Below are 20,876 nucleotides of genomic sequence, written 5' to 3'. Positions count from 1 at the left end.
CTGGGTGGGCAGGATGTTGCTGCAGGGGGAGTGTGGGAGGAGGGGGGCACTGTGGGGAGAAGGGCTGAGTTGTCGGGATTGTCTGAAGAATCTGGAGTAGGAACAAGAGGGGTTTAAGGCTGGACATGGAGAGCAGGGCTGGATGCCAGGACCTCAACACCTGATCTGGGTAATGGGACCTTGTTGGGAGGGTCCTGGGGGACCCCAGGAGGCTTTAGGCAGGAGAGGGACATGCTCAAGGCTGTCTTTTAGGGCAGTTAATCTGTCAGTTTATGCAGAATGGCTCAGAAGGTGCTAAGATGGCAGATAGTTTGAGCAGAGGCTTCAGGTCTGTGTCCTGGGTCTGGGGTCCTTTGGGTGTGCCATGGGTAGAGAGAGAAGCTGAGCTCAAGTGGACGTCCAGACTCTGTCTCCATCTGCTCTAGCTTTTGATGTTGGGTAACTAGTTGCCACAAACACAGCAGCTGAAAACAACATCCAGAGCCTTCCCTGGAGTTCTAGTGGTTAGGATTCTGCTCCCAGTGCAGGGGGCACAGGTTCAATCCCTGGTCTCCTGGTTGGGGAACTGAGATCCCACAAGCTGTGTGGCACAGCAAAAAGAAAAAAAGAAAAAAAAAAGAAAGCAACAGCCATTTATGATCTTACAGTTTCTATAGGTCAGGAGCCTGGGCACAGCTTAACTGGGTCATCTGCTCAGGGTCTCACAGGCTGCAGTCAAGGAGTCCCCAGCTGAGGTCTCATCTGGAGTTCAGTGTCCTCTTCTGAGCTCGTTCAGATGTCAGCAGGATTGGTTTCTTGTTTGTTTCTCAAGGCTAGAGGGAGCCTCCCTCTCTGCTCTGAATCTCTTCTTCCAGGGAAGACCTGAACTGTCTTTTAAAGGGCTTACCTGATTAGGCCAAGCCCACCCAGGACAATCTCTCTTTTGATCAAAGTCAACTGAGTAGGGACCTTAATCACATAAAGTCAGAGATTCTACCCCTACCCAAGGAAAGGGCATGACAAAAAGTGTGTCTGCCTGCGGTGGGAATCATGGGGCCATCCTAGAATTATGCCATCCACACTACTTTTTCAAGGGCACCTTCTGAGTTCAAGGTGCCCACTCCTGACCCCTCATATCCCAAGTTCAATCCATTGCCACTTCTAAGATGTGAGCTAAATGTTAAGAAGCTCTCAATACACTCTTCCCAGCACTTTCAATAGAGAAGGGAATTCTTGATAATCACAAGCTTCAAGACCTGGAGGACTCCCAGTGGGCTAACAGGAGTGGTGTAGCTTCAGATGGGGGCTACTCATCAATAGTTGCTGAAAAGACAAGTCCATCTCTGAACTGAAGCACCATGAAAGGGACACAAAAGGGAAGAAAGCACTTTTTTCCTCCTACTTCAAAGAGCTACTTATATAGCTGGGACGATCACATTGGCCTGCTTGTTTTGTTTCCCTGTGAGGTTATTAATCTCATTACAGAAAACATGGAGATAAGTGGATTGTGAGCCATTATAAAGTATTTACATTCCGGTTTGGGTCTTCCTAGACTTTTTACATTGCATGTTCAAAAATGTATGACAAACATCTTGGCATACGTTGCTACCACCCCCCCCCTCTCCCCGCCTCCTCGCGCCCCCTCCCCCTTATTTTGGATTACTTTTTGCAGTAGGGCTTAGAGAAGGAATTACTGGGTCAAAGTATGCAAGCGTTTTTGAGGCTGTTGGTACATTTTCCAAAATGCTTGTGTTGATGTTTATACAGGGGCCCCGGCTGGTGATCTGGGACTTGCCTGTTACTTTATCTTCGGGTCAGGAGCCTGGGCCAGCTCTGGCGATCTGTGTGGGAGAGAGCCCTGCTTCTCCCAGCTCTGTGTCTGGCAGAACAGACACAGCGCTCCCCACAGCGCCCTCCAGGGGCCAGCGGCAAAAGTGCAGAAGCGGGGGTGGGGGAGGGGGTGGGGTACCGTGTTGCTTTGGTACAGGCACCGCCCCGCCCCAGCTATGCCCACGAAGTGTGTGCTTGGAGGGGGCAAAGGGGAGAGACAGACTCTCTGAGCAGGGAAAGCCAATTTTACTGCAGAACGGGGAGTATGTTGACTTTCTCAAACTCCACCCCTCGCTCTGTATTTTTCCACCAAAAACACCGAAGCACTTGATGGAAGGTAACCGTGCCAACAACCCTGTGAGGTGGCTTCTGTCGTCACCCCCCATTTTACAGAGGGGGAAACTGAGGCCTGGAGAGGTGCCTCGCCTAAGGGAAAACTCCGGTCTTTATTTCTCAGGTTTTGGGTTTGGCAAGAAGAGCCAGAGACTGCCTTTCCTTCCGTCTCTTCCTCTTTCTCTCAAGTTCCCTTCTTTCAAACAGAAACAGAAGCCCAGGCACGCCATGCCCTGTCCCAAGCCTGCTTGGCCAGATGGGCAAAGGGGAGGCGGAGGGAGGAGGATTCCAAAGTCTCCCAGCCTGGGACGGGGGCCTCGGGTACCTTATCCTCATGGAAAAATTATATCCCTGGATGGTGCCCAGGGGGCTGCCCACGCAAGCCCTGTAATTAGGGCCACAATAGCGACAGCAATGTTGGAGTGTATTTGCTTTCACAAGGAGGGCCCCGTGCTCCCTCCCTCAGCTCCCCAGAGCTGCATGTGTAAACGATTAAGCCGGTTTGTTTTTTCTAGAGTGCTGGGGAGGAAGTGACATTGACATCCTTGCGGCCTGAGGACAGGGCCAGCACCTCTGTGGGAACCAGGCCCACGCCTCTCTCTGAACCTGGTCTCGGGACCTGCCTTTCCAGGCCCTAGCGGGAGCCCCCCACCCAGTGGCTAGAAGCCCCCCACCCAGTGGGGGTCCATCTCTGCTGCAGGCAGCCCCAACCTGGCAACGCTTCACGGCCGCTCCCTTTGGACTGAAAATAGAAAGACCAGACGTGCCTCTGTCTGAACTCCGGAGCGCTGCCCGGGACCTGGGCAGGCTCATCCACTTGCTCATGGCCAGTCCAGCGCTTCTGGGAGGAAAGAGGCCACTTTTCCTGGCTGTCCATGAGGGCACAGCTCTGGACCCTGTGCGCTGGCCCTTGGCTGGTGCAAATCCCCAGGGCGGGGGCGGGGGGTGGGGGTGCGGTAAGCTCCTTGTGAGGAGACCTCACTCAGACTAGGATGGCCCCAGTGCTCGTCGGATGGAAGGGCACTGACGAGCCCTTCAGTGGCCAGCAGGTGGCAGAAGAAGGCAGCTGGCTTCTTCCCGCCACCTCTACCAGGTGAGTCCTGCTTCCAGGGGCTCTTCCTCCTGGACACATCCATGTGTTTAAACCACATCCTGGCCCCCTGGCCTCCCCCTAGTCCAACAGCTAGTCATCAGCCTCTGTCTCTGCTGGGTCCAGGACGCCTCCTGAATTTCCCACTCTGTCCTCATCTGGTCCAGGCTGCTGCCCTCCTGCGTGGACAGCCTCTGCAGGGGTGTCTCTGCCTCCACACAGAGTCCAAGGTGGGGAGGGGGCGGGTCCCTCTACCAAGCAACCCCCCTCCATGATGCCTCACTGCCAGGATCCGCACTTCAGATCTGGCCACACAAACCCCACGTGAACTGGTCCCTGCTTCTGTCCATCTTCATCCTGCATGAGATCCAGACCCAGAACTGTCCCCCTCTGGCCCAAAGAGACAGCTTCTGGCCTACCGCAGGGCCTTTACACATGCTGTTCCCCTAGCCAGAAACACTGTTCTCCCTCCCCTCTTCATCTTTCCAGGACACCTCCTCCAGGAAGCCTGCCTGGATGCCTTAGACGAGACTTGGGGCTCCCTGTGATTGAGATGGCCTCTGTAGCTAGGGACCCCATGTCAGTTCTCTGCTTTCTGCTCAGGGCCCTGCACACATCAAGAGTTTTACAATATTTGTTCAGTGAATGAATGGCAAATGGAGACCCAGAAATCACTTGCCTAAGGCAGAGGCCAAACTGAGCAAGAAGACACAGCTCTGACTGTCCCCCCCTCACCCCCCATCCCTGTCCCCCATCACACACACATGATCAGGGCACTGGTCTCTTCTTGTTCTGGCCCCTGTAGTCAGCTGGGCAGAGCCAGCTGCAGACATCAGCAGAATGGCCCTCCCCATGCCTTCAGCTGGAGCCAGTGCCTCCCTCCGTTTATTGGTGCCCCCTACCAACTGACCAGAGCCTGAACCTGCCATCACAGGTACACGGCGATGGTCCCGGGGGCCGTTGGCACATCTGAAGAGGGTGACACCCACCCCACAGGAACTGTGTTTTCATGGTGCAATTCCCAGTGGAAGATGGGGAAGAGTCTCTGGGGGTGACTTGGGAGATGGGGAAGGTCCTCACCTCACTCGGGGACGGTCACACCTTGTAAAACAAAAACAGAGACCGTTTCTTATGTTAGGATTGCCACGTGGCTTTGACCTGTTCAGGGTCACCTAGAAGATGCAGCCTGTGGCGAGGATGCTGGCCCTTTGGAGGTGTTTTGATACCATACGGGCAGGGAAGACTGGAGGAGTGGGGTCCATCCATGGAGTCCAGTGGTGTGATGAGAGGCTGAGCACCTCTGGGCCGTCTAGGGGTCGGGAAGTGTGTTCTTTGTTTTTCTATTTTTGGCCATGTCACATGGCTTGGTAGGATCTAGTTCCCCAATCAGGGACTGAACCTGGGAGACAGCAGTGAAAGCACTTAGTTCTAACCACTGGCGGGCATGCATGCTAAGTCGCTTCAGTCGTGTCCTACTCTTAGAACAGTGGAGTGGGTTGCTATGCCCGCTTCCAGGGGACCTTCCCCACCCAGGGATCGAACCCATGTCTCTTATGTCTCTTGCATTGCCAGGTGGGAACCTACCGCTAGAGCCACCTGGGAAGCTCTAACCCCTGGACCCCCAGGGAATTCCCCTGGGAAGTGTTGTGTCTCACTTCCTGGGGGCTGGTTGCAGAAATGATCTCTTAACCTCTCTGGAGGCTATGCCCATCAGGAGGGGTGGCCTGGGGCCAGGTGGAAAGGGCTGGCTTCAGACCACTCCCCTCACTGCACAATTTTCTGCAGACTCCTGAGTGGCTGGTGGCACACAGGTCCTCTGTCACCCCCAGTGACCATCTGCAAAAAGGCAGGCTGGAGAACTTGGAAGAAGGGCTCTGGTGGTCTTGACTGTTAGACCACCAGAACCACTCTGTCCTGTAAGCCCACCTGGGGCCTCCTCTCTGCACACCCACTGTCTGAGCCATTCGCCCAGGCCCCTCCACAGCCAAAGGCCCAGGGGCACCCACACCTCCTGCATGTCCAGCAGCAAGGGCTTTAATTCCAGCCCCTGCCCCCCACACCTATGCTTCCCCTGCCATAGGGTAGGGGAGACACCCCCTGCCCAGAGAGGGCTGAGATCCTGCCCAGAGTCACACAGCAGGGTTTCTCCCAAACACCTGGGTGTCAGGGGCTCCAGGGAAGGTCTCTGTCCTCCAACCCCACTCCCCGCCCCTGGGGTCTGCACGGTGATAAAGGACTTTTTCAGAACGAGGGACACAGACGAGGGCAGCTGGCCCCCCAGAACGGCCCCTCATTGGTTTGCTGTCCTGTCCGCAACCCCCCCGCAACCTTTGGGGGCTTAAACAATTTCTTCTCTTTTTATTTCTTACAGACAACAGCTTTTTGGCTTTCATACACCAAGTAAGTGAGGTCCTCGGTGAGCTGCTATTCCACCTTCTGGCCCAACCCCTCCAAGGATCAGGGGCCGAAGTCTCCAGCGGCCGTGGATGAGGGGCTGAGCCAGGCTCCAGGTATCTCAGCAGCCTCTTGGGCCCTGGAGTCTGGGCTGCAGAGAAGGGCCAGCCAGGAGAGCCCACCCAGCCTGTCCTGGAGACAGGGGGCAGGAGAAGGTCACTTTCCTGCGTGTCTGCCCTCTTTTCTGTTGTCGTTAGACCAGGGAGGCACTGGGATCCTGGCGGAGCCGGCTGTCAGTTCACGGTGGGCACCTGGCTGTGATGCAGGCTGAACTCCTTGGCCTTGAGACGGAGACTGGCGATACTGTTGGCCATGCTGACCCCCGGAGTCGCGGGGCCTGAGCCTCCAGGGCTGTAGGGCGGCACCGTGCTGGGGGCGACAGAAGACACAAGGACATGTCGGTGCTGCCCGGAGCTGACCACCCTGGCTGTCCATCCAAGGACCCCAGCCTCTGGTCCTCCTGCCTCCCCTCCTCAGCTCGCAGGCAGCCTTCCCCTGGGGCTGGAGGTGACCTGCGGCCGCAAGATTTAGGGCAGAGGCAGAAGGGCCCACGGTCGGCACTGGGACCTGGAGCCGCCCCTGCAGGTTTGGGGTCATTCCTCGCTGGACCAGGAACTTCCTGCATCCTGTTCACCCCCCAGCGCCCACCGGGTGCCTAACACACAGCAGGGTGGGGGTGGGATGAACGCACACCTGTATGGAAGGACACCTCTTGATGGTTCTCCTGCCCCAGGTAAGGAGAGGGCAGGGAGGGGGTGGGAGGGCTGTGGGTCTAGCGTGGACATTTCCAGGACTCAGATCCCACAAGCTGACCCACTGGATCTCCTGAGACCAGGGCTCCCACAGAGCTGCTCACACAGCCTAAGGGGTGGACAGCACCCCTGGGAGCTGTGGGGTGCAAAACCCCAACTCCCCAGCACCCCCTCCCTCTCCCGCCCTGCCCTGCCACCTTTTCCTGGCTTTGACCAGGACAAAACTGCCCCAGCCCTCGCCTCCAGGTCCCAGCCAGGTCCCCAGGACTGGGAACCATCCTCGGGGGCCCTCCCGGCCTCCCTCCAGGATGACCGACAAGAGGTGCGGAGGTGCTCGCGCCAGCCTAGAAAGCTGCAGGTTTTCTTTCTTTTTTATTTAAAAAAAAATTTATTTAGTAATTTATTTGGCTGCGCTGGGTCTTTGTTGTGGCATGTGGGCTCTTTTAGTTGTGGCTGTTAAAGTTCCGCTGAAGATCTAGTTCCCTGATCTAGATCCCTGTGGGATCTAGTTCCCTGACCAGGGATGGAACCCAGGCCCCCGGGATTGAGAGTGCAGAGACTTAGCCACTGGACCACCAGGGACGTCCCAGAAATTGGCAGCTGTTCAGCTCCCTCAGGGTGACAGGGGTTCTCCACTCCCTACTCTCATCTTCTTGCCAATCCACACATTTACAAATATACGTGCGTGCGCGCACGTGCACACACAAACATACACACACACATTCTTACAACCTCCCCCATGCACACAGTCACACGCCTGCCCACACACCTCCAGTCCACGGAGGGCCTGGGCCCCTTTCACAGTTTTCTCCAGAGCCTCGAAGGAATCTGGATCCTAAAACACCCCATGGGGGTCTCCAGACTGCTGCCCGCCCGCCAACCCTGACCGGAAGCAGTTCCCACTCTTACCTGTAGGGGGACGAGGCTGTCCAGGAGAGATAGTCCGGGCTCAGGGTGGTGGGCCGGGGAGCCACCGGCTGCTCGATGGCGGCCTCCTGACTGTAGGACTTGAGCAGCGAGGCCGAGCGGTTGGCCAGCATGGCCCGCTCGTTTCTGCGGAACTTGGCCCGGCGGTTCTGAAACCAGACCTGGGGGTGGGAAGGAACCATGAGTGGGCTGCCAGGGGGACCCAAGTCCTTTTGGACCCACTGTGTACCTGCTCTGTCACCCACCCTACACTGGCGGCCTCATTTCCCTGAGCCTCAGTTTTCTCATATGTAAAATGGGGGTGATATAGTGCCTGCCGCTGGGTCAGTGTGTGTTGGAGACTGTGCCAGTGGAGGAATGAAGGCATGAACCGATGAACATTTAGCTGCTGGAAGGTTGTAATGAAGAGAGCTGTACGCTGGGCACTCTGCTCAGAGCTGGCACGGAGAAAGCCCTGGACACTTTAAAATGACTTTTATTTATCAAAACCCTCTGTGCCAGACACTGAGCTAAGCCACAAAAATAATTCTTTTCTCATAAGAAGGCTATAAAATAGACCCAAGCGATCCTCATTTTACAGGGAAGCCACCCTGTGGGCTTCCCTTATAGCTCATCTGCCTGCAGAGCAGGAGACCCCAGTTGGTTTTGATTCCTGGGTCGGGAAAATCCCCTGGAGAAGGAAATGGAAACCCACTCCAGTACTCTTGCCTGGAGAATCCCATGGACAGAGGAGCCTGGTGGGCTGCAGTGCATGTAGTCGCAAGAGTCAGACACGAGTTAGCGACTACACCACCACCACCACCTATGGCACAGAGGGGTTAAGTAACTTGCTGAAGCTCACACAGCTGGCCAGTGGCAGGGCTTGGATCGGACCCTCAGCCCTCCTGGCCTCAGACGCCCCCGCACACCTTGGCAATTCCTTAACCCTGAGCGCATGGTGGCTGTACACGCTCCTGCGAGGAGCCCACGGACTCGCAGCGCTCACCTGGACGCGCGCCTCGCTGAGGTTGACCCGCCGGGCCAGCTCCTCCCGCACGAAGGCGTCGGGGTAGTGCGTGCGCTCGAACACACGCTCCAGAGCCTGCAGCTGGCTGCTGTTGAACGTGGTGCGGTTTCGCCGCTGCTTCTTCTTCCGCTTGGCGGCGCTGCTGCGCCCGGGGCTGGGACACTCACCTGCAGAGAGACCCAAGAGTCAGCTCAAGGCCAGGCCGGGCCGCCCCTGCGCCCGCAAGCGCCCACATGGTCACGACTCAGGCAACGTGCGCTGAGCGCTTTAACCTGTGTCTTCCCACTGCGGGTGGATGGTCCAGCCCTGAGATTAGGACCCTTTAATTCACTCCTTTGTTAATTTCTTTATCCATCCATCCATTTATTCTACAACACACTTACTGAGCACACGACGTGGCAGGCACAGGGCTAGGGCCCTGGGGATATAAAGGTGAACCAGAGCAGCCAGGTCCCCCTCCTGGGGAGCCAGGGGACAGGCACCTGCTGCCATGAGGGACAACAGACCTGATCAGGGAGGGCCAGAGGCATCTACGTGTCCTCAGAAGCTGGCTCAAACTCTGGGGTATGGTCAACCGCCATGGGTATTTGTTGTTGAATCACATTAATATATAAAAAGGCACAGTGAAAGTCACAGTTCTGAGGGCCCACTGCATGCAGGTAGGCTTTTTAACACCCACAGACCATTGGATGTTCACAAAAACCCAGGCAGGTGCTATTCACCTCCTCATGCCCCATCTACGGAGGAGGGGGGAGTTCAGTTACTGTTTCCACATTTCAATTTTACCCAGGGGTTAAACTGCTGACCTTTCATCCTGAAGGGCCCAGCTCACTGCTCACTCCTCCAGGAAGCCCTCCCTGATCTCCTGAGTGCACACGGAATGCTCTCTCCTCCATTGCATTCACTGGACACTTAGAACCAACCCTGTCTGGTTCAGTACTTGCTTATGTATCTTATTTTCTTATTAAAAATGTGTATTTTATGGATAAGCAACAAGGTTCTACTATATAGCACAGGGAACAATATTCAATATCCTATAATTAAGCATAATGGGAAAAGAATATGAAGAAGAATGTATACAGGTATAACTGAATCACCTTGCTGTACACCAGAAATTAACACATTGTAAATCAACTATACTTGAAAAAAAAAAAAAAAGGATACTTCATCAAATTAAAGAATCTGGAGATTTCATGTTAAAAAAAGTATATTCTAATAACCAAGTAACATCAGTGTCACAGTAAAAGATTCAGACAACACAGAAAAGGACAAAGGAAAAGTAATGACGCCCTTCTCTTGACTCTACTCCCCAAGCTTTACAAAATTACAGATGTGCATTTAAAATAACTTACAAGCATGACTCTACAAATGACCCTACTTCACCCCTTTTCATGACTGAGTAATATCCCATTGTGTTCACGTGCGTCTTCTTTCTCCATTCGTCATTGAGCATTTAGGTTCTTTCCATGTCCTGGCCATTGTAAATAGTGCTGCAATGAATATTAGGGTACACATGTCACAGAACGAAATAGGGTCATTTGTAGAGACGTGGGTGGACCTAGAGTCGGTCAGATAGGCTGTATAAGTCAGAAAGAGAAAAACAAATATATATTAATGCATATATGTGGAATCTAGAAAAGTGTTACAGATGAACATATTTCCAGGGCAGGAAGGAAGGCTGGGAGGGACGGGGAGATCAGGACGGACACATGTAGACTGTGCTGTGCTGTGTTTCGTTGCCCCGTCGTGTCCGACCCTTTGCGACCCCGTGGACTGTAGCTCACCAGGCTCCTCTGTTCCTGGGGATTCTCCAGGCAAGAATACTGGAGTGGGTTACCACGCTCTCCTCCAGGGGCCACTGCTGCTAAGTCACTTCAGTCGTGTCCGACTCTGTGCGACCCCATAGACAGCAGCCCACCAGGCTCACCCATCCCTGGGATTCTCCAGGCAAGAATACTGGAGTGGGTTGCCATTTCCTTCTCCAATGCATGAAAGTGAAAAGTGAAAGTGAAGTTGCTCAGTCGTGTCTGACTCTTAGCGACCCCAGGGACTGCAGCCTACCAAGATCCTCCGTCCATGGGATTTTCCAAGCGAGAGTACTGGAGTGGGGTGCCATTGCCATCTCCGCATATATACACTACCATGCATAAAATAGATATCTAGTGGGAACCTGCTATAAAGCACAGGAAACTCAGCTCGGTGCTCTGTGATGACCTAGAGGGGTGGAATAGGGGGTGGCTGGGGAGGAGGAGGTCCAAGAGGGAGGGGATATATGTATACTTATAGCTGATTCACTTCATTGTACAGCAGAAACTAATACAATTTTGCAAAGCAATTATACTCCAACAAAGTAAAATTTAAAAAGCTTACAAGTATGAGATCACGCTGAACACACTGGTGCTGCAACGTTCCTCTTCCTATTTACTATACTCCTGAGACCGCTCCAACCCGGGCCAGCAAACCAGCCTTCTTTATTTGCATCATATGAACTGATCTGTATTTTCCCTTTTGTTCCCTTCTTCCCTGGTGGCTCAGCTGGTAAAGAATCTGCCTGCAATGCAGGAGACGTGGAGTCAATCCCTGGGTTGGGAAGATCCCCTGGAGAAGAGAACAGCTACCCACTCCAGTATTCTGGCCTGCAGAATCCCACGGACTATTTCATGGGATCGCAAAGAACCAAAACAGTTGTCACAGGAACAGTAACCATCACCTGTTGTCGCAGTAACAGATTCAAACAACACAGAAAGGGACAAAAAGTTCCCGACTCTGCTCCCCAAGCTTTACAAAATTACGTGTGATTTAAAAATAATTTATAAGCATGACTCTACAAATGACCCTGTTTCATTCCTTTTAGTGGTTGACTTTGACCGACTTTACCACGTTCCCTGTCCCACCTTCCACCTGTCAGAACCATTGTAAAATTCGTCTTTGCTTTATCCTTTCCGCACTGCTTTTTGCAGTTTTTTTTCTCGTATTTTCTCCTGCTCTTCTATTGGAAGCTAGCAGACTGCGGACTGCTGTGCCCCTCTCTTTGATCCCACTGAGCAACACATCCCAGGGATTTTGCCACCCAGTACAGACAGCCCTGCATGTGGCTCTGTGCCACTCAGTTGTGCAAATGTACTAGGTTTTTAAAAATATTTATTTACTTATTTGGCTCTGCGGAATCTTTCCATTGTGGCACGCGGGATCTAGTTTCCTGACCCAGAATCGAACCCAGGCCCCCTCTGCATCAGGAGGGCAGAGTCTTCGCCACTCGACCACCAGGGAAATCCCTAAACTGTGGTTTATTTAACTAGAACCAGAGCCCTATCGATTGGCAGGTGGTGTGTTTCCCATCTTTTGCAACTCAGAAGAATACCACAGTGAATAACCTCATGCTAACATGATATTCTATTTTTTCCAGTGAATATTTGGGACAGGTTCCTAGAATTGGGATTGTTGGGCCAATGAGTAAAAAGCTAGCTAGAGCCAAGGACCCCCTCCAGGGTTCCCAGCAGCAGTGGATGGGAAGGCCAGTTCTGCTCCCAGCTGGGTCAGCAGAGGGTGTGGATAACCTTTTGGATTTGGGGACACACCCTGTATTTTTGCTTCCCCAGTTACACATTCCCTTTATGTTGCTGCTCAATTGCTCATTCATGTCCGATTCTGCGACCCCATGGACTGCAGCACGCCAGGCTTCACCATCTCCAGGAGCTTGCTCAAATTCACGTCCATCAAGTCCGTGATGCCATCCAACCATCTGGCCCTCTGTCGTCCCCTTCTCCTCCTGCCCTCAATCTTTCTCACCATCAGGGTCTTTTCCAATGAGTCAGCTTTTCGCATCAGGTGGCCGAGGTACTGGAACTTCAGCTTCAGTATCGGTCCCTCCAGTGAATATTCAGGATTGATTGCCTTTAGGATTGACTGGTTTGATCACATCCTACATTCTTCACACGATGCTGAGTTGCTCAGCTGAGCATCTAGAACATTCCAGGCCCGGCCACAGATACCATTCAATCCTGGCTTTTGAACGCTCCCACGTTCGCAGAGTTTACTGACTCTTGAGCAACCAGCTGATTGGATTGGAGGGCAAACTGTTCCATGAGTCCAGTAATGGTTGCATGGGTCGGAGGTGGGGGCAGGGGAGTCGTCAAGCAGGAATCAGGCACGGTTTCCCGGGAAAAGATGGCCTTACTGGGTTTGGACCGGTGGTTCTCAATTGAGGGCAATTTAGCCTCCAGGGGACATCTGGCAATGTCTGGAGACAATTTTGAAGGTCAGGACTGAGAGGCGGATGGAGCTCCTGGGACGGAGGTAGAGACCGGGGCTGCTGCTAAGTATGCTTCAGTGCCCAGAACAGACCCTGGATCAGGGAATTCTTTGGCTCACCGTGTGCACAGTGCTGAGGGAGAGAGGCCCTGGTTTGGAGGGAGGACCAGGAATTGAAGTCCAGTACTTTCCCCTTTGGAAAGTACTAAAAACACAGGACACATGTGGGAATGGGGTAGGCGGTGGCAGGGAACACGGAGCGAGCTGGCTTCGACTCCTGGACCCGCTTCAATCTTCACTCCTCACCCCTTTCCTCCAAGAAAAGGTGAAGATGGATGAGAATGTCTGGTGGCTGTGAATGTCTCTCCACCCCCGCCCCTCACCCCCTCAAGCGGGAAGAAACCTTACACCGAAATATCAAGGGTCGAGCGCTGAAAACCTGTGTGATCAAGACCCCAGAGAGTGGATGGAAGCTTCTGGAACACCAGCCATCGCGAGCCGATTTCCGCCCCCCGCTTTAGGCAATGCTGCTTGGGCACAAACCCAACGCAGGAGGCCTTTCAGCCAAAAAAGGAGACTTTTTCGGGAAATTTCTGAGCAATTCAAAACGGAGGGTGTTGAAATGAAAACCATTTTGCAGCCTTGGCCCCTGCCAAGGGGGTGCCGGAAGAAACAACTCTGCTCTTTGGCTAAACTGCTGGAGCCTTGGAGCCGAAACTCTCAGGCAAGGGATTTACACCCCCAGCTCCAGCAACCCGACTCTCACACCCCTCACCCCAGCTGGGCTGGAGTCACTTCTCTCCGTCAGGGCAGCTGTGATGGAATGCGCTCAACCAAAGTGGGTCTGGGCACGAACAGCGTCCAGTGTTGCACACACTCCCATCCACTGGATCCCAGCATCTGCCCTACGAGGTGTTATCCCATTTCACACACTGGGAAACTGAGGCTCTGAAAGGTTGACCCAAGATCATGCAGCTGGGACGTGCCTGTGGGGAGACTCAGGCAGCCTGGAGTATGAGTTTGTCTCTGCTGGGTCGTCTTCCCTCATTCTGCTGGTTCCCAGGGAAGGTGATGCCAGGTGTGGGGCGGGGCAGCGGGGGATCACACTCTCAGTCCCAGCTCTGGGAGACCTCATGGATCGTGTCATCTCACTGCTGTGTAAATGTCCCCAAGACTCCATCCTTGGGGGGACATCCTTGAGGGGGGAAGACCTCACCTCTGGGAGTCCTGCAGGACCGTGGCTTGCCCAGGGTCACACAAAGTTCCTGCAGAAGCTGAGTTTAACTGAATGCCAAGAGCACAGTCATTGCTCCATAAATGCTCGCTGCATTTAACATTTTTTTTTGGCTGTGCTGCACAACATGTGGGATCTTCATTCTCAGACCAGGTATCGAACCTGCGCCCCCTGCATTGGAAGCGCAGAGTCTTAATCGCTGGGCCTCCAGGGAAGTTCCTGCCCTTAACATTCTTGACTGTATGCAACCCGCTTCCACCCCCCACCCCCCAAAAAAAACAAGGATCTTTCTTCTTCAGCCCAGCCCCTAGCAGAAAGCTGCTTCCAGTCCCAACTGCGGGCAGAGGCTGAGAAGAGGCCATTGAGGATGTGGAAGATTTAGGAGGTGTCTTGGAGGTGACCCAGGACTTGAACCCACAGCTTTGGCCTCAGCCAGGGCTCACTCTCAGGCTGCACTTTGCTTCCCAGTGGATGCGCCGGATGTTCGTTACCACGAGTTCCTGAATCGCCCCCTGAGAAGTGGATGTGGTGGGCGTGTGTCCTCTGGGGTTCCACGCTTGAGCTTCAAGCATTTGGAAAATAAATAAATACTCTTGAAGCCTCGGGCCAGCGAGCACTGGGGCCAGGTCTGTCCCAAAAAGGCTGTGCCCAAAGTTTCCTTTTGTTCAGTAAAAGTTCTGGGATTGAAAATAAAGCCTGAAACCACCTCCATTTACCTGGGCTCTTTAGGGGCTACCGTGAGGGGCTGAGTCCGGGGAAAGATAAACGGACTCAGATAGCAGAGGCAGCCACGCTCTCTCTCTTACTACATTACAGTGAGAAAAAGTGACTGCTGCCCTGTTCTCTGCCATTAAATTATTTCACACATACCATTTACTTGGCTGACTTCAGGCCAAAGACATTTAAAAACTCTGCTCTCGGCCAAATGATCAAGTGTTCCTGGCTCCTTCCCCTGCACCCATGGTTTTTCTTATTCCATTTAATTTAAGGGTCTAAATAGTCTGGAGGGAATTAACTGCAAATTCTTCCTAAGACAAATAAACCCGGCTTCTTCGTTTCTGCCTTTCTCAAGCTGTTGAGAGACACTCTCTGTTTGTTTTTGCTTCAAATAGTCAGTTTGTGCCTGACCCTGGGGCCACGGCGAGCTCCAACCCAAATAAATAACTTTTATTAATTAGCATTTATTCCGACCGAATAAGCGGTCTCCCCCACCCCAAATGTGATCTCTGCCAACACGTTCACAAAAATAAACAACGGGTCCCCAGGACCTCGATGTGGATTTAACAAATTAACACTGGGCCTTGGTCAAAGGAGTTTTGAGGCTGCAGAAATACTTACAGCCAGAAGAGGCTGGGGAAGGAAGTGGAGGTGGGGGGGTGCATGGAGGCTGTGCCCCCTAACACCCAGGTTTCTTGGGAGAGAGCTGGGTTCCTTTGAAAGACCCCCTAGGAGTGGGGCTCAGACAGGAATTCTGGAATCTGTAGCCTTATGTGCCTTCCAGGCAGCATCCCTGACTCCAGGGCCAGCAGGAGAGCCTTGGGAGAGAATCACGCCTCATCAGATAAGAAGTAACAGGGAGCAGAGGTGGTTAAGGAGGCCCGGGTCCTGGTTTAGGGCCGCAGGTTGGCACTGGCTTATCAGCACAGTGGCCACAGGCGAAGCCTTTATTCCACCCCAGCCTCAGGAATCCCCCTGAGAAATGGAGGTAACAGGAACCACTTCACTGAACCCTCATGAGTATCCGACCTGGGTGCTCTTAGCCTGATTTTTACAGAAGGGGAAACTGAGGCATGGGGTTAAACAACCTGTCAAAGCCACATGGCCAGTAAAGGCTGGGGCAGGGACTTAAATCTGCACATTGGTCCAGAGCCCAGGCTTCTTACCACCTTGGCATAGGCAGCCGGCCCAATGAGTACCCCCAGGTCCTCTTGTAGAGGGATCCTGGGAGGCGGGGGAGTCTGTCCAGGGGCTTAGCGTGAATGGTCAGCCAAGAAGAGGGGGCTGAAGGCAACCGGAGCATCTCTAAAGCTGGGGTCTGTGCTGGAGTCCCCGGCACACAGGCCAGGGGTAGCTGGGAGGGGCATGTAGGGCAGGGTAGCTTTGAGAAGGGCCAGGGGGGTGCCAGCTTATGATGCCTGAGAGGGCAGAGCCAGGGTCGGGCCTGGCACTGTATGCAGCACTCATATTGGAAGGAAGAAAGGAAGGATGGGCAGGAGGGAGGAGAAGAAGCGTGGACCCTGGAGCCCTCTGGAGAAGGGCACCTGGGCTTCCGGGGGCTTCCCCAGGAGGCCAGCCCCACCCCACCCCCAGAATCTCAAGCAAGGAGCCAAGAGCCACTTTCACGCTTGGACCGGTCAGCCTCTGTCCAGGACACACAGGGACCAAAGCTAAGGCACAAATGGGAGCAGGTGGTGAGATCACTGAGGCGAACTTTCCAGCATCACTCCCTGGAGGCCCCCAGCAACCTCGAGAGTTGGGGGGGGATGTCACTGCTTCACAGAGAAGACGGAAGGGGGGCCCAGAGAGGGGCTGGGACGTACCCAGGGTCACATAGCAAGTGAGGGCTTTCCCTCTGCAAATCCCAGACCCATTCTTTTTCTTACTACACCCCTGGTAGCTGCTTGGCAGAGAGAAGGGAGGGAGGAGGTAGCCCCAGTTCCCAGCCCAGCCCTGGGCAAACTGACCATGAACTTGACAGAGGTATGGGGCCATCCTCTTGAGAGCTTTCTGGTTCTATCTACTGGATGGGACCCCCAGGTCCCCCAGGTGGGCAGCGCCAGGACAGGGCGCCTCAGTGGTTTCAGAGATGTTGTCCCAGGTTAGTGGTCTCCCGGAGGCCAGCATTTACATTGGACAGGCACATCCTCTCCCTTGTGGACTCCTGCCCATTCCGTACCTGGACTTGCCACTTCTCTCTGCCTCCCTGCTCACCTTCAGTTCTCAGCAGAATGCCGCCTCCTCCAGGAAGCCATCCCAGACACACACACAGCCCCCCATCACAGCTCTGTCACGCTGTAGGGTAAATGTAGGGTCGTTTGTCTGGCAGGGACTGGAACTTAACTGTTTTCTGACTCCCTGGGACCCATCACAGGGCCTGGTCCAAGGTAGGAAGTGTTAATCGCTCAGTTGTGTGACTTTTTGTGACCCCCGTCGACTGTAGCCCACCAGGCTACTCTGTCCACGGAATTCTCCAGTCAAGAATACTAGAGTGGGTAGCCATTTCCTTCTCCAGAGGATCTTGCTGACCCAGGGATTGAACCTGGGTCTCCCGCATTGCAGATTTTTTACTGTCTGAGCCAGCAGGGAAGTCCAAGGCAAACTCTGCACAAATATTTGTTGAGTGTTAAGTGAATGAATGAATGAATGAAGAGATAAACGAATGAATGAGGAGGCACTGAAAATGTGTGGGAAGACTTCAGAGTCTGCTCCTGTCCTGGGCTGTCTCCAGGGTCCAGGATCCTCCTCGCGGAGCTACAGAGGCCTGGCCAGGGCTGAGTCATGACAGCACGTGTCACAGGGCAGGGGGCAGGGGCTTGGGGCGGTGGGCTGGGGAGTCAGCCACCAACAACCACTGCCCAGCCACCCCTCCGAGGATGTTTCATCTCAATAATTCTGAACAAAAACCCAAGCAGCTGATCCACTTTTATACCTACCAGTCTGGAGAAGGAGAAAGTATCACAGGAAGGAAGGTGAGAAAGGAAGACACACTGGCACCCAAGAGGGCAGAGAGGTGCCCTGGAGACCTATCCATGTCCCCATGGCCTCACAGGCCTCAGACAGCATATAAGAAGCCAGGGGTCATGGGCCACCCCCGTCCAGGACTGCTGCACCCCTAGGCCTTCCCAGCCTGCACAGTAACCAGTGTGTCTACGAGGAGGGCTCAGCCAGGCTTGGGCTGACCCTGGAGGAGGCTGGGGAGGCCCGCATGTCCTCCTGAAACATCAGCAGAGTTCTGGAGGCAGGTGCAGTGCATCTGGGTCTCCCTAGAGTCTAGAAGCTCTTCTGCACAGGCACTCAGGACATGGCATGCTGCACACACTTCCATCAGGCCACTGGATGCCCCAAGAAGCCCTAGTGGCGGGGCCGGTGTGCCGGGGGAACTTGCCTTACTGGACGGCATGAACTTCTGTCACCTCAGGCCCTTTGCACATGCTGTTCCCTCTGTCTGGAGCCCTGCACCCCTTTTGCCTGGCGAATGCATCCCTGCCTTTAATCTCAGACTAGATGCCCTGTCGTTGGGGTCTTTTTCAGCCCCCAGACCAGACACATCTCCTTGGTACAGGCTTCTGGGCCCTCTCTCTCTCCTGCACATCTGTAATTAAGTCATTCTTCCTTTGGTTACCTGCTTCATGCCTGTCTCTTTCATTTCATTGTAAGCTCTAGGAAGACAGGGGGTGGTTTGCCTTGTCACTGCTGTATCTCCAGCACCAGGCAAGTAGTTTGGTTTCAGAAATATTTCTGAATGATTATATAAATGAGGGAAGGACTCGTTCCAAAAAAGGATAAGAAGTGTCAAGTTCCAAAGCCACTTCCCTTCACCCTCAAAAGGGTCAGACAATGGTTTCTTAGATATGACACCAAAAGCACAAGGAATTAAAGGACAAGAGAGAAATCAGACCTCTTCAAATCAAAAATTTTGTGAACATCATCAAGAGTTAAAAGGCAACTCACAGGATAGGAAAATTACTTACAAATCATATATTTGGCAAGAGACCTATATTTAGAAGATGTTAAAAACTCTTGTAACTCAACAGCAAAAAGACAAACAATTCAATTTAAAAATGAGCAAATAGGGACTTCCCTGATGGTCCAGTGGCTAAGACTTCACGCTCCCAATTCAGGGGGCCCAGGCTCCACCCCCGGCCAAGGAACTAGATCCCACACGCTGCAACCAAGAGTCCGCATGCCACACCTAAGACCTGGTGCAGCCAAAAAAATACAGAAATATTTTACAAAAATAAATAAAAATGAACTAATGATCTGAATAGCCATTTCTTCAAGTAAGATATACAAATGACCAATAAGCACATGAAAACCTGCTCAACATCATTAACCATCAGGGAAACAGATGGAGAAGCAAAGCAAAATTCACAATGAGATAGCACTTCATGCCCACTAGGATGGCTAGAATCAAAAGACACAGTAACAAGTGGTGGCAAGAAGGCAGTGAAATCAGAACTTCCAGCCACTGCTGATAGGAATGCACAGTGATGCAGCCGCTGTGGAAAACAGCCTGGCAGTTCCTCAAAATGTTAAAAATAGAGTTAGCATATGACCCAGTGATTCCACTCTCAGTTATATACGCAAGAGAAATGAAAACATATGTCCACACAAAAACTTGGATATGAATGAATGTTCATAGCAGTATTACTCATTATAGCCCCAAAAGTGGGAACAACCCCAAATGCCCATCAACTGACGTGTACACCAATATCCATACAATGGAATGTTATTCGACTGTCAAAAGGGATGAAGCACTGACCCATGCCACAAACGAATAACCGTTGAAAACATTCTCTGTGTGCGCTCAGTAGCTCATCATGTCCCACTCTTTGCAAACCCATGGACTGTAGCCCGCCAGGCTCCTCTCTCCATGGGATTTTCCAGGCAAGAATACTGGAGCAAGTTGCCATTTCCTACTCCAGGGGATCTTCTTGACCCAGGGATCGAACTTGTATCTCTTGCATCTCCTGTATTGGCAGGTGGATTCTTTACCACTAGCCCCATTATGTTGAATGGAAGAAGATGGTGACATTGACAGAAAGGCATATAATGTAAGATTCCACTTTCATATGAACTGCTCCAAATAGGCAAATCTATAGAGACAGGAAGTAGATTAGTGTTTGCCAGGGTGTTGGGGGAGGCTGGTGGAGGTGGGGATTGGGGTGGGGTGAGAACTAAAGTGTGCAGGGTTGCTTTCTGGGTGATGAAAATGTTCTCAATCGATTGTGGTGATGGCTGCACAACTGAATAGATTAAAAATCACTGGATTGTATGCTTTAAATGGGTGAGTTGTATGGTATGTGAATTATGTTTCAAAAAGTTGTTCAACAAGAACACAGAAAAAGGGAAGGAGGCAGAGAGAAATACTGGGATTGGCTGAGGATAGCAAGGAAAGAAGACCCCTGTATGCTTGGGGGGTGGGGAGCCAGGGAAGCAAAGTGACAGCAAGTGGGGCGGGGGCTCAATCCTGCCTGGGAAGCCCCAAAGCCACTGGGTCAGAAATGCTTGGAGAGACGGCAGCCACAAGCTGGGGTTCTCCGGATAGAATGTCTTTGTGTGGGGGCTGCTGGAGGCAGACAGGTGGGACCAAAACATCTTCAGAGTCCCAGGGCACTTTGACAAATGGGATCACTGGACCCAAGTGGGGAGAAGGGATGAAGCTACCAGACAGAGAGCATTTGCATCCTATTCTCAGGCACAGAGAAGGGTGGGAGGTCAGAAGCCAGACATAGCTGGCAATCTCAAAGGCTCTGGGTCCCCGGAGCTTCCCCTGGTGTCCCTAAAACCTCTGGGTCTGGGGCCTGATCACCTCCCATCGCAGGGCCCCAGGAACCAGAAATTCACATCTGTGGTCAGCCCAGCCTTCTCTGCTTTCGAGATCCCCAAACAGAGCTCCATAAATTGGGGGCACACGGTTGGAATGGGGGTGCATAGGGGATTGAGGGTTAGGGAGTCCATCACGAGGAAGAGCAGCCCTTTGCTCAAAATTTGATCTGAGAAGGAGGTTAGCGTCTGTTCCGTCTGGTTTTAATCTAAGGTTGGTGGCTAAATGCCAGATTTATTGTAAAACCTACATTTTAATAAGGGGCTGGTATCTGGAGGAAAGCTCATTAACCATTTCCAGACCAGGGTGAAGTTGCTGCTCGGGGCTCAGTGCGGGGTTTTCTCTCCCAGCTCTAGTTCCCGGGCCTCTTGAAGCCCAGGGCCAGCACCTGCTGGGAGTCAGGGCGAAGGCTGGGGGCCAGGCCCAGAGGCAGTCCGACTCTGTGTAACTTGATTCCGAAACAAAGCTGCAAA

At 53.0% G+C, this 20,876-nt stretch overlaps 2 protein-coding genes across 2 annotated transcripts in view; one reads left to right on the top strand and one right to left on the bottom strand.

Moving 5' to 3' along the window:
- Positions 1–5,674, top strand: LOC133257629 (uncharacterized). The gene is made up of 2 exons (XM_061433801.1): positions 1–3,235; positions 5,604–5,674. Exon 1 carries the CDS (start codon positions 1,723–1,725, stop codon positions 2,674–2,676), a length of 954 nt encoding a protein of 317 aa, XP_061289785.1. The 5' UTR covers positions 1–1,722; the 3' UTR covers positions 2,677–3,235; positions 5,604–5,674.
- PRRX2 (paired related homeobox 2) overlaps positions 5,576–20,876 on the bottom strand; it is a 51,524-nt gene continuing 36,223 nt past the window's right edge. The window contains exons 2-4 of the mRNA XM_061433800.1: positions 8,351–8,538; positions 7,348–7,526; positions 5,576–6,055 (exon numbers count right to left, since the gene is read on the bottom strand). Of these exons, the coding sequence (XP_061289784.1) occupies positions 5,920–6,055; positions 7,348–7,526; positions 8,351–8,538 (503 nt within the window). The 3' untranslated portion in view covers positions 5,576–5,919. The remainder of the gene's footprint in view (positions 6,056–7,347; positions 7,527–8,350; positions 8,539–20,876) is intronic.

The sequence above is a fragment of the Bos javanicus genome, chromosome 11 (assembly GCF_032452875.1).
Source record: "Bos javanicus breed banteng chromosome 11, ARS-OSU_banteng_1.0, whole genome shotgun sequence".
Lineage (NCBI taxonomy): Eukaryota > Metazoa > Chordata > Mammalia > Artiodactyla > Bovidae > Bos > Bos javanicus.
The sequence above is the reverse complement of the archived record's forward strand: the minus strand, read 5'-3'. Positions and strand labels throughout refer to the sequence as shown.